Source organism: Bos mutus, chromosome 8, assembly GCF_027580195.1.
Source record: "Bos mutus isolate GX-2022 chromosome 8, NWIPB_WYAK_1.1, whole genome shotgun sequence".
Taxonomy (NCBI): domain Eukaryota; kingdom Metazoa; phylum Chordata; class Mammalia; order Artiodactyla; family Bovidae; genus Bos; species Bos mutus.
The window spans coordinates 101,412,629-101,435,441 of NC_091624.1; the positions used below are offsets into that span (position 1 = coordinate 101,412,629).

The window sequence follows — 22,813 nt, forward strand, 5'->3', positions numbered from 1 at the left end:
GCCCACCAGGCTTCTATGTCTGTGGGATTTTCCAGGCACGAATACTGGAGTGTTGCCATTTCCTACTCTAGGAGATCTTCCTGACCCAGGTATTGAACCTGCATCCCCTGCATTGGCTAGCGGGCACTGGCAGGTGAATTCTTTATCAATGAGCTACTAGAGAAGCCCAATTTATACTAGAGGACAACCTGAAATTTTGATACACAGAAATAGCAAGAAAAGGGGAAAAACCTGTGACACATTCAGGTATGGTGGCCTTGTCCCCAAGCCCCAACTTCCACATGGGCAGTGGTCCACAAGGCCTCCTTACCCTGGATTCTGAGACCATCTACCACATCCCCTGAGGCCAGGATAAGCATCCCACTGCTTTCCTCTCCTCCTACTCCATATTCCAAACCACTTTCAGGCTAACCTAGACACCCAGCATTCCATGTTTCCAATGCAGGCTCTCCTTATTTAAGTCTCAGATGTTAGGAGAAGCCTGCCCAAACAGTGTGGGCCAAATGAACTCTGCCGTCCCTAAGCATCACTGTCAAGTCTCAAAGGTATGACTTCCTGGAAATTGAGAGTTTATGACATCTACACATGAGGCTAAAAATAGCGTAGCCCTTCAGGAAAGAAATCAGGGGCCACCAATGATTCTCATAGGTCCACAAAGGAAACCCATCAGGGAGAGCTGGGCGAAGGGGAAGAATGGTACATCTAGCATCAGAACAGGAGAAAGAACAGGCCTGCCCCACAACACAGCAGTCTTCCACGGAGGAACCACTCAAGTGGCTCTGTGCCAACCCTGGCAAATTGGCACCTAAGGAAAAATACAAAACAAAGCTAAAAAGTGAAACTCATGAATTAACCTGTATCTTATAAGTGAAACAAAGTTTTAGTCGCTCAGTCATATCTGACTCTTTGCAACCCCATGGACTGTAGCCCACCAGGCTCCTCTGTCCATGCGATTCTCCAGGCAAGAATACTGGAGTGGGTTGCCATTTCTTGACCCAGGGATCGAACTCGGGTCTCCTGCACTGCAGGCAGATTCTTTACCATCTGAGCCACTATTGAAGCCCCATGTACCTTATAAGAGGAACATAAATCACTCCACCTTAGATCATACAATTTTCTAGGACAGGGTCCACAGAGATTCTGTACCAGGAAAACAAAGCATTCCCTGGCCACTATACCCTGAACGTCTAAGAAATCCTTGTTCACACCTTCTGCTCTCCACAGGCCCAAGCAGAGCCATCCTAACAACACAGACACCAGGAGGAACGGGTGGTGCGAGCAAGGTTTGGTTGTTGTAGAGACCTCACCTTCCAGACTACATCAACATAATTAGCTGCCAAGGGGGCCTTATCTTCCCACTTACTTCAACAGAAGACCAGAAATATGTTGTTATGGGAAAACACCTTTAACAGACAATAAAAAAATGTTTATCAAAGGGAACTTAAGATATCACAGCATATTATCAGTTAGATGAGTATATGCTAGCACTGGGGTGTGTGTGTGAACATATATGAATGGATTATACACACACACACAGTGTGTGTGAACATATATGAATGGATTATACACACACACACACACACACACACACAAGCTGAGGGGAATTTCAGTCAATGATTTTCTTTCCCTTTATGGTGTTTTCCTGGATCTTCTTCCTGTTGACCAACCTCCTCAATCTCCTAAACTCGTGGAGTTTCCTGAGAACTTAAAACTGACTCTATGGGACTTCCCTGGAGGTCTAGTGGCTAAGACTCTGAGCTCCCAATGCAAGGGGCCGAGGTTCAATTTCTGGTCAGGGAACTAGATTCCTCATGCCAGAACTAAGAATTCCCATGCCACAGCTAAAATTCAGCACGACCAAATAAACGAATAATTTTTAACTGACTCCTCTCCTCCTGTGTTGCTGGTGTGGGCCCCAGGTGTTCACAGAACGGGTGTGTGATGCTCTGCCCCTCAACTGGTGCTGTCAGACTGCAATAGCTTCTTCTAGCAGTCTAGCCATTGATGACAGGCCTTGGGTGAAATAAGTAAATTTTATCGCTTCCTTAAATTTATTTTCTAAGTAGGGAGATTACTTATGAGGGATGCTTTGTAAAGGCCACTTTCCACCTGATATGTTCAAAACTGACTCCATTATTTTCCTATAAGCTTTTAAGAAGCTCAAGATTCAGTTAGATCTCACCAATGAAAAAGTTATTCCCTGGGAGTAAGTTAGGCCAGCCAGATAACAAATTAAAAAAAAAAAAAAAAAAAGGTTCAGATTAACCACAAATCTTGTCAAACTACTAATATTCAGCAACCCACCTTTCTCCCATATTACTCATAATGTATTTGGGGGGTTGTGCTAGCATTCTCTTTTAACTTATAAATGTGTTATGAAGTCTTTTCTATTGGTTTGCATTAAGCAATTAGATTTATTTCAGACTTCAGATCGTTTATTCCACACTAATTTACGAGGCTGAATGAGGCACCTGGAAGGGGGCCGTGAATCAGCTGAGGCCACGAGGGGATCATTTAGTACGTTCCTACCTTTACCACTAAACGTTCCTCTACTGGCCTCGTGCCGCCTGAGTGCCCTGCTCGCTTACTCCCATGGAAGAACTTACTCGGGTGGCCATGAGGTTCAGTCTCGCGCTCAACCATCTTCACAACACACCAGGAAACTTTTCCCCAGAGGAGGAAACTGAGGAGAAAGAATGGAAGCCTCGGCCACACCCAGAACCCATTCGGCCCTGCTCCTCACCAGAAAAGTTGGCCTCGGCCCCGGGAGGACTCTGCACGACAGGGCTGCAGGACAGGGACGTGAGCACCATGGCCGCCATCATCTCGTCCATTTCCACTGCATCCGACTTCCTGGGTTCAGACAGGTGAGAGTCAGAGGTTACTTCCTGACACAGCAGGTCATGTGAGCATCTTACGTTCCTGGAATGTCCCTTCTAGCCCCCTACTCCGATCAGTCCGTGTGTGGTCAAGTAATAGAGTTAAATAAAGCATTCGGACTTCTCCTCATTCTTCATGAAAAGTACTCAGTTCTGAGTGCCACTGATAATACCAGTCAACCCCAGGGAAAGCAGGCTGGGCCCCATCCCACTGCTGACACCCAGAGGCAGCTCCATTCTCCATGGAATTCATTTCCTAACTCTCATTCTGCAGCTTAAAACTAGGAATTTTATTTGAGGGAAAGGAAGACATGCCCAAGCAATGAAATAAAGCAAGGGTATAAAAGACACCTGGCTAGAATTTGAAAGCACTATAATTACCTTCCTTTTCTGGCTTTATATTTTTTAATATTTATTTGCTTATTTAATGTATTTGACTGTGCTGGGTCTTAGTGGCAGCACACAGTATCTTCAATCTTAGCTGTAGCATTTGGGATCTAGTTCCCTGACCAGGGATCAAACTCAGGCCCCCTGAGTTAGGAACAAAGTCTTAGCCACTGGACCACCAGGAAATCTCTATATTTACATTTAAGGAAGAACAATTCCACTCACCAACCCCCTTTCCCTCCCCTCAATATTAGTGATGAGATAATATGATAGCTTCTGAATGTCAACAGAATCTGGCACATAAGCCAATGAGCAAAAAAACTTCAGAAACACTAAAATAAATCTCCCCACAAACCTCAATGCTTTATCCAGCAGAGATCTATGAAATTTTACACATAATTTTCTTAATCCATATAAAGTTACACTATTTGAAAATAAAATGAAAGCCATCAACAAGGTAATGTTAAAGTATGAAAAGTCAGTCTGAAATAAATTTCCAGGTGGCACCTTTATTTCAAAGGACTGTATTATACAATTTATTCGTTACAATTCAGATCCACTAAATTATACGACATGAAGCAGCTAAACCAAGACTAGTAATGTATTATACATGTCAGCGGCCCCCTTTTTGAATAATTATCTGTATTTTTATTTCTATAGATCTATTCTATAGACAAATTCTTTGCCAGGGTTCCACTGAATTCACAATCACAAATGTTATTTATTGCTCTGGTCTGGTCTCAAGACACAGAACGTACCGTCAATAATAGTAACATGTACAGACACACACAGATTGCGAGGTGGGGAGTTCAGCTGCTCACACATCCTGTATAGAAGAATCTCGGGGCTTCCCTAGTAGCTCAGCTGGTAAAGAATCCGCCTGCAATGCAGGAAACCCCAGTCTGATTCCTGGGTCAGGAAGATCCCCTGGAGAAGGGATTCTCTACCCACTTCAGAACTCAAGGGCTTCCCTGGTAGCTCAGATGGTAAAGAATCCACCTGTAATACAGGAGACCTGGGTTCGATCCCTGGGTTGGGAAGATCCCCTGGAGGAGGGCATGGCAACCCACTCCAGTCATCCTGCCTGGAGAATCCCATGGACAGAGGAGCTTGGTGGGCTACAGTCCACGGAGTTGCAGAGTCAGACACAACTGAGTGACTAAGCATAGCACAGCATAGAAGAATCTCACTAGCAGATTTTCTTTTTTAATCTGAAAAGATCAATGTGCACAGAGTATATAACATAGAGCTTCCCTGGTGGCTCAGACGGTAAAGAATCTGTCTGCAGTGTAGGAGACCCAGGTTCAATCCCTGGGTTGGAAAGATTTGCTGGAGAAGGGAATGGCTACCCACCCCAGTGTTCTGGCCTGGAGAATCCCCATGGACAGAGGAGCCTGGTGGGCTACAGTCCAAGGGGTCACAGAGTCGGACATGACAGCAACTAACACAGTACAGTTTGTATTCTCAGAGGAAAAATTCATGTCATAAAGTTCTAAAACAGGGACTTTCCTAATAGTCCAGTGGTTAAGACTCCACGCTTCCAGGGCAGGGGGCAGAGGTTCAATCCCTGATTGGGGAACTAAGATCCCACATACTGTGCAGTGGGACCAAAAAAAAATAATAATAATAAAAATAATTTTTTAAAACTTCTAAAGCAGAGTATACATTTTTCATTCAAAATCAATGGTTTTAAATATCTAGCTGGGGCTCTGTAATCTCCTGACTGAGTCTACTGTCTGTTTTTGCCTGGTTTGAAAGTTAAGAATGGCATAACTTTTTAAAAGTTTACTTATTTGTTTGTTTTTGGCCTTGCTGGATCTTCCTCGCTGAGTGTGGGCTTTCTCTAGTTACAGCAAGCTAGGGGCTACTCTCTTGTTTGTCGGGTGCAGGCTTCTCACTGTAGTGACTTCTCTGCTTACAGAGCGAGGGCTCCAGGGCACTCGGGCTCAGTAGCTGTAGCTCCCAGGCTTAGCTGTGGCATCCTCCCAGACCAGGCATCGAACCTGTGTCCCTTGCATTGTCAGGTGGATTCTGAACCACTGAACCACCAGGGAAGTCCCTGGCTCAACAGTTTTTAAGTGGTTTTACAAATCAAAAGAAGGATATTATTTCTTGACATATGACACATGGAAATTACATGAAATTGAAATTTGAGTGTCCATAAGTTAAGTTTTAATTGGAGCCCAACATGCCTGCCTGTTTAAGTTCTGTCTGCAGCTGATTTCTCAAGATCACAGCCAAGCAGAGTAGCTGTGACACAGACCTTGTGTCCCACAAAGCCTACATAATGTTTACTATCTGGCCCATTCTGGACATGTTTGCTGCCTCCTGATCTGAGCCACTTTTTTTCCTCTCTCATCATGAAAAACTAAGAACTAATTTTAGTTTAAGCAGGAAAGGGAAAAAAATAGCCCTCAGCCAGATGAAGTTATATATATCACTCTTAACAGAGTTACCAGGGCTTCCCTGGTGGCTCAGCGGTAAAGAATCTACCTGCTAATGCAGGAGACTCAGGTTCAGTCCCTGGGTTGGGAAGATCTGAAGGGAAATGGCAACCCATTCCAGTATTCTTGCCCAGAGAATCCCACAGACAGAGGAGCCTGGTGGGCTACAGTCCATGGAATCGCAAAATAGACAAGGACTGTGCGACTAAAACAACAATAACAGAGTTATGGGGAAGAAAAGATGCCCATCTAGGTTTTTTTTCAAGAGGATACCCTCTCACTGTATCTCATCCGACTGGTATCTTCACCAGTAGACAAACATCTGGAGTTCTACATTCCTTCCCCAACCCAAGGCATCCCAAAGCCCCTCCGTCAACACCCACATATCTTTCAGAGCCAAGGTTCTCCCACACAAACCTCTTTGGGACATCAATGTTCCTGGACACAGGCCTGTAGGCTGGCGCCTGGGCTCCCTGCTCTGGAGGTGGCACCTGGGGGATGCGGCCCGGTGGCTCAGCCAGCCACACCTCCTCCGCTTTGCAGCAGATCTGTAACTTCTGGTCCAACAGCCAGACAGTCACCTTATCCTCTGCCCAACTATGCCGCTCCACCAGTCCTGTGGACTCTTGACCCCCGTACCACACACAAACCTGGAAAGAGAAAGACAGCAACCAGCGGTCAGCGCTTGGGAGTTCTCACTCTGTGTGCTCTAGGTTCTGGGACCCAGGAGCTATCTGCCACAAACTGCATTCTCTGACTCATCATTAGTTCATGCAGATGCTCCCGGGTACCTGCTTCCAACCTGAACATCCAGATCGGCCAAAGTGGATCAGTTCTCACTGAAACAAATCTTTATAAATTCTTTAGATGGAGACAGCAAAAGTATCAATTTCTGAGACTTCTTTTTTTAAACTTGGAGTCTATATACAACTAAAGTTGCTATCATCTTAAAACAGACTTACGTTTTCTGTAAGCTTCATGGTAACCACAAAGAAATTAGTAGACACACAAAAGATAAAGAAATCAAAGCACAGGACTACCAGAAAAAAAAAAAAAAAACTCACAAAGGAAGACAACAAGAGAAGAAGAAAGGAAAAAAGGAATTATAAAACAGGAAAAAATTAACAAGATAGCAATACCAAGTCCTTACCTATCACTAATTACTTTAAATGTAAATGGATTTGGCGGATTCATGTTGATATATGGCAAAACCAATACAACATTGTAAAGTTAAGAAAAAAAAAGAATAGAAAGAATAAAAACTCCAAAAAATAAAAATTAATAAAATGAAGTATTAATAATCATTAAAAAAATAAAAAAATAAATGTAAATGGATTAAATTTTCAAATCAAATGAATTTGGAATCTGTATCCATCCTCTTGAGTTCTTAACCTAACTTGCCTCTAAAGTTCTACATATCTGCTGGTTCCCAACTATTGCCTTGAATTGCTCACACCCTGCATTTTTCCCTTCAGAAAATCCTGAGTCTACCTGGGAGCAAGATGGTAGTGATGAAAATGCAGACTTACTGCTTTCAGAGGTGCCTAGCAGTTGGCAGGTTCCCCACCTTGTGGGAAAAGAGGTCTGGACCACACAGGTCTTGAAAGAGAGGCAGAAGGCAGAGCCTCTATTATTATTTAGCTCTTGGGAAGGCAATGAAAGAGAAGCCCACTCATCTGGATCTAGTGATAACACGAGGCCAAAGGGGTCTAGTGATAACACAGAGGAGCAGACTGGAAAAGAGAATCCAAATGGCATTCCAACAAAACAGACACCTTCGTCTTGAAACGTCTCAAGGTATTTCAGTGGTGCAATCTTCGTTGTTGTTGTTCAGTCGCTAAGTTGTGTCCAACTCTTCGCAACCCCATGTCCTTCACCATCTCCTGGAGTTTGCTCAAACTCATGTCCATTGAGTCGGTGATGCCATGCAGCCGTCTTATCCTGTGTTGTCCCCTTCTCCTCCTGCCCTCAGTCTTTCCCCGCATCAGGGTCTTTTCCAGTGAGTTGGCTCTTCATATCAGATGGCCAAAGTATTAGAAATTCAGCTTCAGCATCAGTCCTTCCAATGAGTATGAAGGGTTGAATTCCTTTAGAATTGACTGGTTCAATCTCCTTACTGTCCATGGGACTCTCAAGAGTCTTCTCCAGCACCACAATTCAAAGGCATCAATTCTTTGGCGCTCAGCCTTCTTTATGGTCCAACTTGCAAATCCATACATGACTGAGGGATGCAATTTTCTCTCTCTCATAAATCTGAGCTCCTTTCCCTTGTTTTTGTAAAGTTGTAAACTGGGGCAGATTAAGAGAAACTGAGCTCTGGCTATGCTCTGCACTGAGGTTCTGAGCAGGCCTGAGCCCAGAACTGTCATGAAGGAGCCCTAGATCTGCTAACAATGGCTCATTCTCTTGGGAAGCCTGCTGTCCAAGGGGCTCATACGGCTGCAGGGAAAAGGTCTGCACTCAAGTCAGTGCCCAGAGAGTTTCTGGCCTGTCATTTGGGACACCACTGGACTGCTGAACCCCAGCATGGGGACAGCGGACACTTGTCTATTTGGGGATCAACCTACCTTCTGCCCGGGGTGAAAGGCCACCAGCTGGAGGCCTGAGGTGCCCGGAGCCTTGAGGACTTCCTTAGGCTGCTCCTGGCAGGACGCATCCTTGGAGGCAACAAAGGGCTGGGGAGCTGCCCCCTCCAGCAGCTCTGCCTGAGGCTCCGAGGGTGGGGCAGCCCCAGGTGGTCCCAACACCCGGGCTCCCAGAAGGGACCGCTTGCCGAGGCGCCGGGACAGGACGCTGGCCATGCTGTTGCCTTTCCTGGGGAGACAACGGAAATACAGGTCCTTTATCCGGTATCTGGGGAAGCAGGAAGATGCCCCCCACACAGCTGGAGCCCATGAGTGTCCATGAAAAAAGATGAGACATTTTAAAGTAATTTTTACAATGGTTTTCTTTCTACAAAAGCTAAACACCTGTTTCGAGTAGGACATTGAGAACATCCTGATAAGCAGAAAAACAAATCACTCAAGAAGAGACTTCCCAGAGAAACGCCCATGTTTCCTGGACAGAGTTTCAGGCTTTCTTCTACACAAGCATTTACATACTTGTGTTTCTACAAAAAACAGGATCATGGCTTGGTAAACAGGGAATTTTCACTTATCCTGTGTCGGCTTTACTGTATCATTAAATGTTATTCTACAAAAACTCTTTTGGGAGACACAGCTATGTTTTCTTAGGCTGCTGCATCACTGCTAATTTAACAAATCCCTTTAACAAAGCCATTATGCCTAATGGCTGTACCCTTGGGTTGTGTTACTGAAACTTCTCTGCCCACAGTGAGCATCTTAGCAGCACCTTAGCATACACATCAAGGGTCACTTTCCAGGTCAGGATCCTATTAAGATAGTGTGAAGTCAGAGCAGGGGTCTCCCCGGGTGGCTAGTGGTAAAAAAATCCATCTGCCAATGCAGGAGACACGGGTTTGATCCCTGATCTGGAAAGATTTCCTGGAGAAGGAAATGGCAACCCACTCCAGTATTCTTGCCTGGAGAATCCCCATGGACAGAGGAGCCTGGCAGGCTACAGCCCATGAGTCACAGAGTCAGACATGACTTAGCAACTGAACAACAACTAAGTTAGAACAAGAGGGTGTCTGTGAGATACTCACAGAATCCCACACTGAGCTGGCTTCAAAGCTGCAGACAGCCACAGAAATGAGCCATGGTAACTTTCCTTGTTTTACACTTAAGGAAACTAACCCTGGGAGCTTAAGAGACTTATTCGTGGCGATAAAGCTTGTTGGTGTCAGATAAATGGGATCTGGTGTCCTGACTCCAAACCCAGATTTTCTCACTGCCTCCCAATTGCCTGTACACTGCCCCCTTGTGAGTTCAGGGCTGATAGAAATGCAGGACAATAGGCCTGCATGGACCCTTGGAAGACCACTCCAGGCCTCTGCAGTCACCCCATGATGGGCAGGAGCTGCTCCAAAAACCGATATATTATTTCTGCCTGCTCAGAGGTGTCAGCGCACCCTCCACGGATCATACTCCAGAAACCAGAGCCCTGTCCTCTGCATTTTATGGCGGAAGGGCTAGAAAGGTGACAAGACGAGATGCTTGCTGATGCTCCTTTGGTCAAAATCCTACTGCCTGAGAGGTGGGTTCTAACCACCTGGCGGTATATAAGCCCCAGGACAGGGGTGGTTGAGGGGGAAGCCCTTGACCTTCAGGAGCCCATACCATTCCAGAAAAGAGGAAGTCAATCTTCTAGGGCCTCCGAGAATCAAAACAGTCAACACAGTTGCTCTTGGGAAATCCCACCCATGCTCCACAGCCTGTCTGCTAATAATACAGTTGCAAATATGGAGGAGAAGGGTTTGGCACATTTTTATAAATGTTTTACTCAGAGCTTCACAGGCTAGAATCAGGGAGTATGGTATCTCTATCATGAATTCCCTAGAAAGCAAAGAAGAGGTAAGAAAAAGGTCAAAATCAGACCACCCTACCAGAATTCCTCTCTAGGTATCTAGTGACTTTATATTTAGTAACACTCTATTGGAAAGCTTTACTATGCATGTCATCAAAAGGAAGAAAAACATAAGGAGTAAATTCTTCACCACTATCAAAAAAAAAGCGTCCACTCAGTCATCTTCATGCATCAAGCCAGAAACAAGAACCTCTAACTCTCACTTTAAGCACTGCCAGGTGGCACTAGTGGTACCAATGCAAGAGTCACAGGTTGGATCCCTGGATTGGGAAGATCCCCTGGAGAAGCGAATGGCAACCCACTCCAGTATACTCGCCTGAAGAATCCTATGGACAAAGGAGCCTAGCAGGTTACAGTCCATAGGTTGCAGAGTCGGACATGACGGAGTGACTGAGCACACATGTGCACGCATGCACACACACACACACGTGTGCACAGGCGCACATGTGCACGCACGCGTGCACGCGCCCACACACAGACACACACACACACACACAGAAAGAGTTAGTCACTCAGTTGCATCCAAATCTGTGTGATCCCACAGACAATACTCTATCAGGCTCCTCTGTCCATGGGATTTCCTAGGCAAGAATACTGCATTCCCTTTTCCAGGGGATCTTCCTGGCCCAGGGATGGAACCCAAGTCTCCTGCATTGGTAGGCAGGTTTTTTGTCACTGAGCCACCAGGGATACCCATAACCCGCTGTTTAATGTCGCTGAGCTATAAGCAAAGCCACAGTGCCACTTAGAGACGTCAGATGGCAGCAACCATCCAGAGAAAGAAATAACCCTGCTCTTGACCAAAAAAAAAAAAACCACACACACAAAACACAGTGGCCGCCCCCACTTTCCACAGCAGGAAGTGTGAGGTTTCTACCACTGAACATGAAGAAAGGGTAGTATTTCCAAAATTCCTGGGCTTCCAGTCTTCAGAAGGAGCCTGAAATATTTGGCTCACAGTCTCTGATGACGTTTTTTTTTTTCCTAAGTCTTTATTTTTTTTTAACATAAAGAACACTTTTTATTTGGTTTGTGAAGCTGCACCTTCCAAAGCCTGCTGGATTTGCACAGCTGGTGAACATGCCCACTTCCGGCTTCTTTCCACATGCATTCTTTGGCCTTTCTCCTTTGACTGGCCTGAATTCCACCCTGAAATACATTTTATGATTTGCTTTATTTATAGTGCACTCAAATCTTAATTTTTAAAAGCAGAAGAGAAAGAAGGAAGGGAAACTGCCTTTATTAAATGCCCAATAGCACGAGCTTTCACAAACTGTATCTAATTTAATCCTCAGAACAACTTAAGACAAACATATGGTCTTTTATTTCTGATGAGGAAACTGAGCCACTGCCAGCTTAGGTTGCCAAGGCAACACAACCATGAAAGGCAGTCCCAAGGGACTGAACTCTTGCCTCGTTGGTGTCAAAGGGCATGATACTGCCATCAGTCCAGTAGGTATGAGATGTCTCAAAAGAAAACACTCAAGTTGCTTCTGACCTACATGGTATTTTTTCCCCTAAGTCAGTGAACCTCGATAGGAAAAAAATAAAGCAAAACCAAATAAAACCCAGCTCCCAATCCTGCAAGTTTCTGCCTCCATCTCCTGTGCTTTTTCCTTTCCTTGAAAATCCCTTTTCCACTTGCACCTTAGCTTCCTACCTACAAAATAAAGGTCAGTGCTTTCCTCTGATCTTGTTTAACAGTCCAGGTCATTGTTAATCATTTAGTGGTTTGGGAAGAACTTTATACACATATTGCCCTCGTGAGGGTGCAGAGAGATACGGAATCAATCCCAAAAGTTAAGGAAAATTTTAGCCAAATTTACACTGGGGACTGACAGCATGGAAGTGAAAAAATATGACTCTAGATTAAATGTAGGCTGGGTGGGATGGCCAAGTGTGTTGACCAGCACTGAATCAGGAACACGGCTTGGGAGATAACACCATCCCTCAATTCCTGAATTCCTTCAGGAATTCAGAAATGAACTCAAGCACCTACAGAGGTGTGCCAGGCTTCCCAGGAGGCGCTAGTGGTAAAGAATCCGTCTGCCAATACAGGAGAGTAAGAGAAGCATGTCTGATCCCTAAGGTAGGGAAGATCCCCTGAAGGAGGGCGTGGCAACCCATTCCGGAGAAATATTGCCTGCAGAATCCCATGGACAGAGGAGCCTGGCGGGCTACAGTCCAAGGGTCAGATATGGCTGAACTGACTTAGCATGCACACATGTACAAAGGTCTGCCATGCAGACAGGCAGAGGTGCCAGGTTAATATGGAATTTGCCAGGGGCTTTCCAGGACTGCTTGTCACTTTATACCTTAGATCGAGGGTCCCAACTCTCTCCCAGTATGTTTCTATCAATATAACCACTGCCCCCTTCAAATCTTCCTTCCCTGATCTCTACTTTCTATTCACTTCCCTATTAGTTTCTTTCTTCAGAGCTATAGATGTTCCATATAAGCCAGTCAGTCCCTAACTTGCCACAGAGTTCTGGTACCATAAAGAGAAATCAAGAAACATCTATTTCAGGGTAACAATGACAGTGTTTCAACAAGTAGGCAAATCCAACTTTACAATGCTACATTCTCGAGTTAGGGAAGTCCTTGACTAAAACATAAACTCATGCTAAAAAAGACTTCCTGGCTGATGTAGAGTTTTAAGAGAACCTGCTTGTCTTTGCTTCTCATGCCCTCTGCTGTCCCCCTGCCCCCAGGGTGCGGTTGGCTACCGGAGATGTATTTTGGTCCATGTCCAAAAGGGGTGAGCCCTTTTCCAAGCTCAGCAAACATCTTCTGATGTGCTAACAGCTCTTAATGAGGACATCTGCCATCAGTTTAATAACTGGAACAGACAGAAGAAGAAAACAAACCCTCTCTGTGGTTCTAAGCTGCAAATTGCCATTTGACATGTGACTGTTGCCAGACAACCCCTCGTCTCAGCACATCCACGTGTGTGTGTGCATGCCCTCATGCACAGTGATTGCTCTCTTTAGCCTCCCATGGCAACAAGCTATGACATCACTGAGTAGCACTTGCAGGACACAGGTCATAGAGTCAAACTGATTCATTACACAACCAAAGGGTTTTTTTTGGGGAGGGGTTGTTTTGTTTTCCTGTTTGTTTTTGTCATTAAAGAGGGTGAGGCTTGGAGTAAGACTTCCACATGCCAAAGCGTGGAAGACTGCTGCTTCTCTAATGAATAATTTGGGGACCAAGGTGAGGGGCGTCACTCCTCTGCTGAGATTCCCCACTAAACCTCAGCTTTCTGTTTTATGATCTCCCCTGAGTAACCACTGCACAGAGCAACGATTTGAGTTTTTAGATCTTTGGCTAATATTTTGCATATTGTTCTTAATCTTTTATCAGTGTTGCTATTATGTTCTTTTAAATCTGTAATGTTTTCACTTAATGTCTTCCTTCCATGTGACATTCTAAGCTCACGTAAAGGTCAAAAATGCTGCAGCACACCACATCTTTTATTGCCTAATGGAATTCAGTGGAGAATAGGACAATTCATTGGTCCCAAACAATTCATTTTTCAGCAATCCTTGACCAGGGATGATCTCTGTTGAGAGATGCTGCATGCGTCCACAGCATACTGATGATTATATGCAAATATGTCTGTGGTCCTCACCATCTGAACCTTGCTTGGCAGAAAGAAGCAAGTTGTCATACTTTGTCCTCACTGCCCAAATCCTACCTGGTTCTCAAGCTTTATTTTCTTCTGGGTGCCTTCTCCAGGAAAAGTAAAAAAACAACAACAACAACAAAAAACACCTCACTTCATTGAGCATATATTGATTATTTCTTCCCAGAGGACCTTTTTCTCAGCCTGGTTTTGGACAGAAAAATCTCCAAGAGTAGCCAAGGGCCTGTGCTAAAACATCTAGGTCTCTCAAGTTACACATCAGGCCCTATGACACCATTTTTTAAATGTGTAGTGTGCATTTTAGTTTTTTCATGGTATGAGCTTAAGATCATAGCATTGAGCATATTAGTAATTGATTCAATGCCAAGATTTCTAAATCAGCTGTTCAGAGGATGACCATTTGGATTCTCAAGTCATCTTAGTCGTGTCTTCATCTGAAGGTTTTTAAAAACCGGATTATACTGTCTCAATGTATAACAGTTTAGACTGCTAGTAAAATTAAAATTAGGCGATCAGGACTGGCAGAGATCTTAAAGGCTGCCCATCTCCCCTTCAGGGCTGGATCTTCTCCACAGGATCTCCTGTAACTGAGGGCCCAGCCTTCCCATCATTGAGTAATAGAAGTAACAGCAAAATGGAAGGGGAAAATTAGGGCCCCAAATAGCGGTGCTATTTTCATATCCCAGCATACAGGCTGCAGAAACAGGTCACCTTATCTGGTTACACTGAATTTTCTCCAGCAAACAATAAATGACTCCGATCCACAAATACTTTTGTTGGTGTGAATGCACAAGAGCCATTCTAGTCAAGTAAAAGAGACCATTCGGTTTGCGCTGCCCACAGGGAAGGAAAGGGTTTTCACAGTTCAGCCCAGGAACAACTGTACTTCCTCTTCCTTCACACCTACCTCCTCATCTGCTTACAAAACCAGCAGTGTCCTTTATTCACGGCTGTCATGCATGCACTACTCTGTATGAAACACAGGGCTCAGGGACCTGAAGCTCCAAGGGACTCCATCTCCCCAAGACAGCAAGCCCCTGCTTATCCCATTAAATGCATGATTTTGAACAGATGTTGCTATTCCCATAGGTAAGGAAAGCCCCAGATTAAAAAATAATATGTTGCGCACTTCCCTGGTGCTCCAGGGGTTAAGAATCCACCTGCCAACGCAGGAGATGTGGGTTCGATCCCTGGTCTGGGAAGATTCCACACACCATGGAGCAACTAAGCCCATGAGTCACAACTGCTAAAGCCCACGTGGTCGACAGCCTGTGCGCCACGATGAGAAGCCACCTCAATGAGAAGCCCTTATGTAGCAACAAAGACACAGTGCAGCCAAAAATAAATAAGTAAACATTTTAAAAATAAAATACAGTTAAAAAAAAATAATGTAAGAAATAAGACCTACTACTCACCCTAAAATGATAGGCAGATGTCAAAAGTAAGGGTAGCATTTTAGCGTTTAGACTTGGTTCTAAGAACGTACAGTAAGTCCCCTATATACAAACAAGTTCTGAAAGAGTGTTAGTAAGTCCAACATGTTCGTAAGTCTAACAAAGTTAGCCTAGGTATCCAGCTAACACAATCAGTTATATAGTACTGTACTGTGATAGGTTTATGATATTTTTCACACAAATAGTACATAAAAAACAAACACACATAAAAAAAGAAAATTGTTTGTAATCTGACAGTACCTCGAAAAGTCACTAGTATAGTACAACGGCTGGCACTTAACAGTACCAGGTACATCACTGCTGTTCTTGCACCTGCTTTCGGATGTGTGCGTGCTAAACCGCTGCAGTCGTGTCAGACTCTGTGCAACCCCATAGACTGTAGCCTGCTAGGCTCCTCTGTCCACGGGATTCTCCAGGCAAGAATACTGCAGTGGGCTGCCATGCCCTCCTCCAGGGCATCTTCCTGACCCAGGGATCAAACCCAAGTCTCTTAACGTCTCTTGCATTGGCAGGCTGGTTCTTTACCAGTAGCATCGCCTGCGAAGCCCTGCTTTTGGACATCCTGGGGTTCAAATAAAGACACTGCACTCTGTAAAGTACACAAAACTACCACCACTTGTAGAGGACACATGCACGTGACAGGGCATGCCAGACACGTGAACCGATTTATGAGGCGAAACATGAGAATACACACTTGCATCTTTGAAAGTTCGCATCTCGAAGGCTCGTGTGTAGGGGACTTAGGCAGGGTGTTCTTGAAAACAGGTAGAGCATGCTGTTTAAGGAAGCAGGGATAAGTAAAAGCACGCCTACAAACATGCCAGGCGAGGTGGAGGGCTGGGCCAGCGCTGTTTTCCTACCTGCACGGGGCACGCATGCACGTGTGTACATGTGGGTGCCTGTACTGTGGTTAAACCTGATTCGGCCGTACCAAAACTATGTGAGAGTTCCCGCAGGAGGCAGGGAGATGCCTGACTGCTGACTCGGCATTCTACCCAGAGCCAGCACGCAGGAGGCGGGGAGAACCGGCCTCAGAGCACTGACAGTTCCCTCCAGCGGTTTGCAGAGAAAGCTTCCCTCCTGCACATTAACCCAAACCACCCATGAATGCCTGAATAGCACTCGGGATTCCACGTACTTTGAAACACACATCTGGGGGCTTCCTGTTTTCCCGGACCTCCCAGCAACTCAAGGAAACACGGAGGGACAATTTAATCCCAATTTTATAGCTGAGAAAACTGAGGCTCCTTCAGAAGGCCACTGCTTTGCTGGCCTAGTCAGCTGGGCTGTCTGCAGCTTTTCCTAGTTCATCCCTGGACTCGTTCTCTCATCCCTGGACTCGTTCTCTCTTCCCTGCAAGTGGAGACCCTGCAGCAGGACAGGGGCTCAGATGGAAGGGCTTTGGAGTTCCCTGGGGCCTTTGTGTTGCCTCGTCTGATCCTCACAGTGCTGTGAGGAAGGAAGTGTGAGCTTCACCGGGAAGAAGGGATCTATCAGAGGTGCTTGTGCGTATGCATGCTCAGTCGCTCAGCTGTGTATGAGTCTTTGCGACGCCATGGACCGTAGCCCGCCAGGCTCCTCTGTCCATGGGCTTCTCTAGGCAAGAATACTGGAGTGGGTTGCCATACCCTTCTCCAGGGGATCTTCCTGACCCAGGGGTTGAACCAGTGTCTCCTGCATTTCCTGCACTGGTAGGCAAGTTCTTTACCCTGAGTCACCAGGGAAGTCTATCAGAGGCACTTACAGTTATGAAAAGGGAAAACTGGCAACATAAGAACCACCTTCCCAAATCTAAAGCACAGAGGAAAGAATTTAAAATGCCTCACAGGGACTTTCCTGGTGGTCCAGCGGCTCAGACTCCAAGCTCCCAAATGCAAGGGGCCCTGGTTGGATCACTGGTCATCAGAGAACTAGATCCCACCTGCCGCAACTAAGACCCAGCACGGCCGAATAAATAAATATTTTTAAAAATAAATAACAATTCAAAAACAAAATGCCTAACAACATGGGGCCCCTTAGGTAAGTCCCTGAGTGGTGCACACCCCAGAAAGGGAAGCTGTGTGACTGTGATGCCTGAAATGCCGATCCCGAGACACAGGGGCCCCTTGTGTTCCTGCCTCTCTGAAGGCAAAGATATGCAGGCTCTATTTCTTCTCTGAAGTGGTTAAAGCAGAAAAACCAGGTGGAACTCAGCAGTCATTTGAATGAATAATCACCTACCCTGGCAATCCTAAATAAACAGACTGGGGGTGGTGGGGGGAGGTGGTGCTAGGGGGGTTGTAGGGAAGGTGAGAGTCATCTGGTGACTTTCCTGGCCAAAATCAATAGGTAATAAGAAGGCAGGAGCCCTCTCCCAGGGTGGACAATCAGAGCACACAGGGTTGCAGGTACCCAAGAAAGGAGCCACCTGGTCTGGGGGCTGGGCCAGGAGAGGGGAGCCAAATTTATGGATGAGAAAGCACCACACGCAAATAAGAATGAGCCAAGCAGAAATAGCACCCCACTCCAGTACTCTTGCCTGGAAAATCCCATGGACGGAGGAGCCTGGAAGGCTGTGGTCCATGGGATTGCTGAGGGTCAGACATGACTGAGCGACTTCACTTTCACTTTTCACTTTCATGCATTGGAGGAAATGGCAACCCACTCCTGTGTTCTTGCCTGGAGAATCCCAGGGACGGGGGAGCCTGGTGGCCTGCCGTCTATGGGGTCGCACAGAGTCGGACACGACTGAAGTGACTTAGCAGCAGCAAGCAGAAAAGAGCAACAGGGAAGGGAAGGGCCCCAATACCCCTCCGGAATCCAAGTCCCACCCGGGAGCCACCAGAGCCAAACGTAAGCCAGGACAAAATAAAGTGCAGTCTTGGAAATTACAGGTAATGAGACAAGGAACACGTGCTGTTAGAATGACAGAACATTCTAGTGGCCAATGACACTTAGGAGCTTGCAATAAGAGCTGGATAACGAACAGAACTAGTTTTAAGACCAGAATGGCTGACTGGCCAAGGGAACAGACGTGTCTGGTCAGAAGGACCATATCCCGCTTCCACGGATCAACTGTTTTTGGGGGGAGGGATCGCACCCTGGCCCCCTGTATCGGGAGCTCGGAGTCTTAACCACTGGATCATCAAGGAGGTCCTTCCACGGATCAATTTTTCATCTAAATTTTGCCTCCACTCTGACTCCCCGCTTCCCAGTACAAGTTTCCTGTTTCAGGATGGGGGCAGTTCCCCCACACTGTCACTCTGGCACCTTCTCCTGGGAGACAACCCTTCGCTCCTGGGACTGGAGCATTTTCCCCAAGAGCCGCATGAATGCTTCCCATCCCCCAGGAGCTCTGTGGCCGAGGGAAAAAAAAAAGGCTGGATACACCTGAGTAACTGAAACCGGCTGCTCAAAATGGAACCAGAGAAGCTGAGTCTGGGCACACTGCCAAGGGCACCGCTTCAGGAAAAGTGCTCCAGGCAAGCCCGTGACCCTGGCCGGTGTGACGTCTGGCAACAAGCCACCACCTCAGAGCCTCAGTTTCCTGCCTCACCGTGAAAACTGAGGCCACTTCCCAGTATCCGGAAGGGTCTCCACAGATGTGTCCCCTCCTCTGCTGCCTGATCCCAAACTGGCACTGGGCAGCTAACAGACATGGCCGCCACTCGGACAGCTTAGTAGCCACAGTCCAGCCGGCACCTGGGAACTGAGGTTGTGAAAGGGTGTTCAACCAGAATCAGTGATGCAGCTACTAACTCTAAAGGGAATCAAGAAGCTGGCCATGGGGACTTCCCTTGTGGTCCAGTGGTTAAGACTCCTCGCTTCCACAGCAGAGGGCATGGGTTCAATCCCTGGTCACGGAACTAAGATCTCACATGCTGCAAGACACAGCCAATATTAATATATAATAATATAATATTATATATTTTATATATTTGTATTATATATATTATTTATAAATAACATATAATATATAATTATATATTATAATATTATATAATATTATTTATTATAAAATAATAAAATACTTAAATAATAAAATACTTAAAAAAAAAAGTTGACCATGAGTGAGTTACTAATTAACTGAAATCACAACGGAACTGATTTCGGCAAGCAGGGGAACTGAGAAATTCAACATATTCCACCTAGAGGCCAGCTGGCCATGGGGAACCAATGCCAGGGCTCCCAGCTTTGAGCTCAACACCCAGCTGGCCGGCTCTGCCCTGAGCCCAAGGCAGGGCCCATGTGACTGGCCCCTCACCTGGCTCTCAGCACACAGTTCCAAGTCTGCTCTCCTCCCCCGCCCCTGGCCAAAATCTCCATCTTGGTGGCCTGCCCGGGGTGGTTCAAGGCCCGCTGCCAAGCCTCTCCGAGGCGGAGCGTGACCAGCGTGACCAGCCTCTGTGAGCAACCCTCCCAAATCCTTGGTCCCAGATCCCAGCTGCCTGGATCTGGACATGCGTTCACCCGTGCAGACCCACCCAGCACACAGGGCAGTGCCAGCTCACCGGAAACCCAGGGAAAGGGGCACCACAGGACCCCAGCACCTGCGAGCTAAAATAATCTGCTGGTGCTAAACATATGTGCCAGGTTCCTGCCCATAAACTCAACGGAATAACAAAGGAGCCTCAGCTTCAGACTCTTCTTTCAGAGAACTTTAGGCCTCACTGAGCTCCACTTGCATCTCACACCCAGCTCTTGTTTATTAAAGCACTTCATATGCTCATGAGTGACAGTCAGCGATCTGTGCAATTAGATGAATGGATCAGAATCTGCTTCTTTCAGGAAAAGGCAAAAAAAAAAAAAAAATTCAGCAATCTGAAACCAAAGCCCAGTTTTAAAAAGATGGTTTTTAGGATGAAGCTCATAAACATAGATGACTATGCATGTTAATATTTTCAGTGCTTGACACAGTTAAGTCGAAATAAAATGTTATGGGTCGAACAAAAAAAAAATCTGCTGAGTGACTGGAGGGTGAGGGAGACAAACACGTTTCCTCCACAAAACAGAAAGTCAACCTAAGTGAATACAGTATAGAAGATGGTTTAAATAAATACATTGTGAAAACGGGCACAGTGAGGGAGGGGGCTTGCCCCAGGCCCAACCCACCAAGGAAGTGGCTTTCTCTGGGGTGGCCATTTATGGAATTCTCAGCTTCCCAGGTAGCTCAGTGGTAATGAATCCACCCGCCAATGTGGGAGATGCTCAGTGGTAAAGAATCCACCCGCCAATTTGATCCCAGGGTCGGGAAGATACCCTAGAGAAGGAAATGGTAACCCATTCCAGTATTCTTGCCTGGGAAATCACATGGACAGAGCCGCCTGTCTGTTGGGCTACCGTCCATGGCGCCCCCAAGAGTCGGACATGACTGAGCACACGCACACACATGTCCCAATAACTGTGGGCCTGAGGATGAGTTCAAAGGCTGCAGAGAGATGGAGAAACAGGCTAAATGAGGGGGCATGCCTGTCTGAGCTCAGGATATCCAGGCATCCACTCTTGGATGTTTTTCCTGAAATGGACAGAGGATGAGAGCACATTCGCTAGTGACTGAGCCAAAGTAACAAAGTTAATGTGGACCAAACGGAAGGACCAACGGGCCCACACACATGCACTCTGAGAAAAGAGAAGAATGACCCTGGCATGCGGTGGGTCACCACAGTGGCTGCCCAGCACTGGTAAGCCACTGCTGGCCCCTGGGACCACATGGAATCCCACCCCAGGTCAGGCAGGGAGGCTGAACTTGGGCCACGCAGACAGCTAGACTCTTTTGAGAGGAAAGGCCCCTGGGTGTTCACAAGCCCCCAGATCGCGTCTATCTGCTTCATTAGAACTGTCAGAGTCAAGGGCAAGAGAAACCCAGCATTCTGTCCATCCTGCAGCCTTTCAAAGACTATAGTTGTTCAGGAATGTTCCGAGAGCTATCATTACTCAAAGACAGAAGGGCTGGCCACTGGCTATGTATTTCACAGACTGTGTCTCACTTCATCCCTCACAATAGCCCCACGAGAGAAGCAGTATCACCTCCTCCACTTGACAGATGAGGAAACTGAGACGTGGGAAGGTTGAGCAACATTCCCAAGGCCACAGAGCTAGGAAGTGACAGAACCGTGTATAACTGAGTCACTCTGCTGGACAACAGAAATAACACAACGCTGGAAATTAACTATACTCCAATACAACTTTTTTAAAAAGAAAGTGTTCCCTGGTGGCACAGTGGATAAGAATCCACCTGCCAATGCAGGGGGGCAGGTTTGATCCCTGGTCAGGGAACAAAGATCCCACATGACACAATTAAGACCCAGGACAACCAAATAAATTTTTAAAAAAAGAGAGAGAGAGAGTCACCAAGATCCCCTTCCTAGAGATTCTGATCACCCAGGTCTGAGAGAAAAGCCCAGGAAGGAATGGGAAAAGAAACCTCCAGGGCTAAGTTCAATAAACGTTAGCCTTAAAAAAGGCATCAAGCTCTGGGTGGTGATGAGACAAGACTACAGGGAAAACTTCGCTCAAGGAGGGAAAAGCTGACAGTAAGGCTGAACACTGACAAGGGCAGTGTAATACATTTAAGTGGGGAGGGGAAACAGAAATCATGGAAGAGCTCTGACATAGGGACCTCTGTCTGTGTAGACTGGATTGTCATCCTACCGTTATCACAAAGTAAAACAAACAAACAAATCGTTTTGTCCAGCATCGATGCAAAAGTACTAAACCAAAAGGAAACACGCTACCCACCGCCACCTATAAACTTAAGAGAATCATCCACACACTGGGGACACAGGTGGCTGCCCATGGAGAAAGAACTTGTGAAACCCCAGGACAGTCAGCTCAATGGGCTGTCACGGGGACGGCACACTCAAAGGACCAGAAAGATTTAGGCCAGTGAGCCCTGGGAGAGTCTAGCAAATGAGAGAGATAAAATAGGGTGCCAACCTTGACCGAAGCGGGTCAACACCCCCAAAGAAGGCAATATAAATTGCCTTACTGGGTTTGGATAACTGTGCGAGTGCAATCAGTGGGGGGGCCCTGGATTCAGAACCAGAACTGTTTTCTAACCTCTGCGTAAGAAATCTGAAGGCGAACGCACGTAGGATGATTAAGGTTGCAACGGGACCTTGCCCTCACCAGCTGGGTGACCAGTAGCATCAGCATGCTCCGTTCAAAAAGGACAGAGCCAAGCCCTTCCTTGCCACACACCCTCCTAAAGGCATGGGTTTGGCCTGACGATGACTTTTCCTGTCTTCCAGGAGTTCTCAGAGATCTAGAGATGATGGGAAGAAGGGTAAACACAGAGAGATACACTCCGTCCTTCTCCAAGCACAATGGAACTGCCAACAGGAGTAACACAGACGGTGTTCTAGGTTTTTTGTTTTTTTTTTTTAAAGAACACAAAAATGCTTCCAGAGGCCTGACCCTTGGCTTGCGTGTTGAAGCCACACTTTGTATTCTAAAGATGGACAGAGAACCATCACAGATGGGTTGAAGGTCTCCAGCTAGGGAGTGAACTAGATTTAGAATTCAGCATCTAGGGGCCAC

At 46.3% G+C, this 22,813-nt stretch overlaps 1 protein-coding gene across 2 annotated transcripts in view; it reads right to left on the reverse strand.

Annotated features, from left to right (window-relative positions):
- The window catches only part of ZNF395 (zinc finger protein 395), a 49,075-nt gene that overhangs the window by 10,692 nt on the left and 15,570 nt on the right, over positions 1-22,813 (reverse strand). For both annotated transcript variants that reach the window (XM_005900070.3, XM_070376003.1), the window contains 3 exons: positions 8,278-8,524; positions 6,128-6,360; positions 2,744-2,853 (listed from right to left, as the gene is read on the reverse strand). In XM_005900070.3, coding sequence (XP_005900132.1) covers positions 2,744-2,853; positions 6,128-6,360; positions 8,278-8,524 — 590 coding nt within the window. The remainder of the gene's footprint in view (positions 1-2,743; positions 2,854-6,127; positions 6,361-8,277; positions 8,525-22,813) is intronic.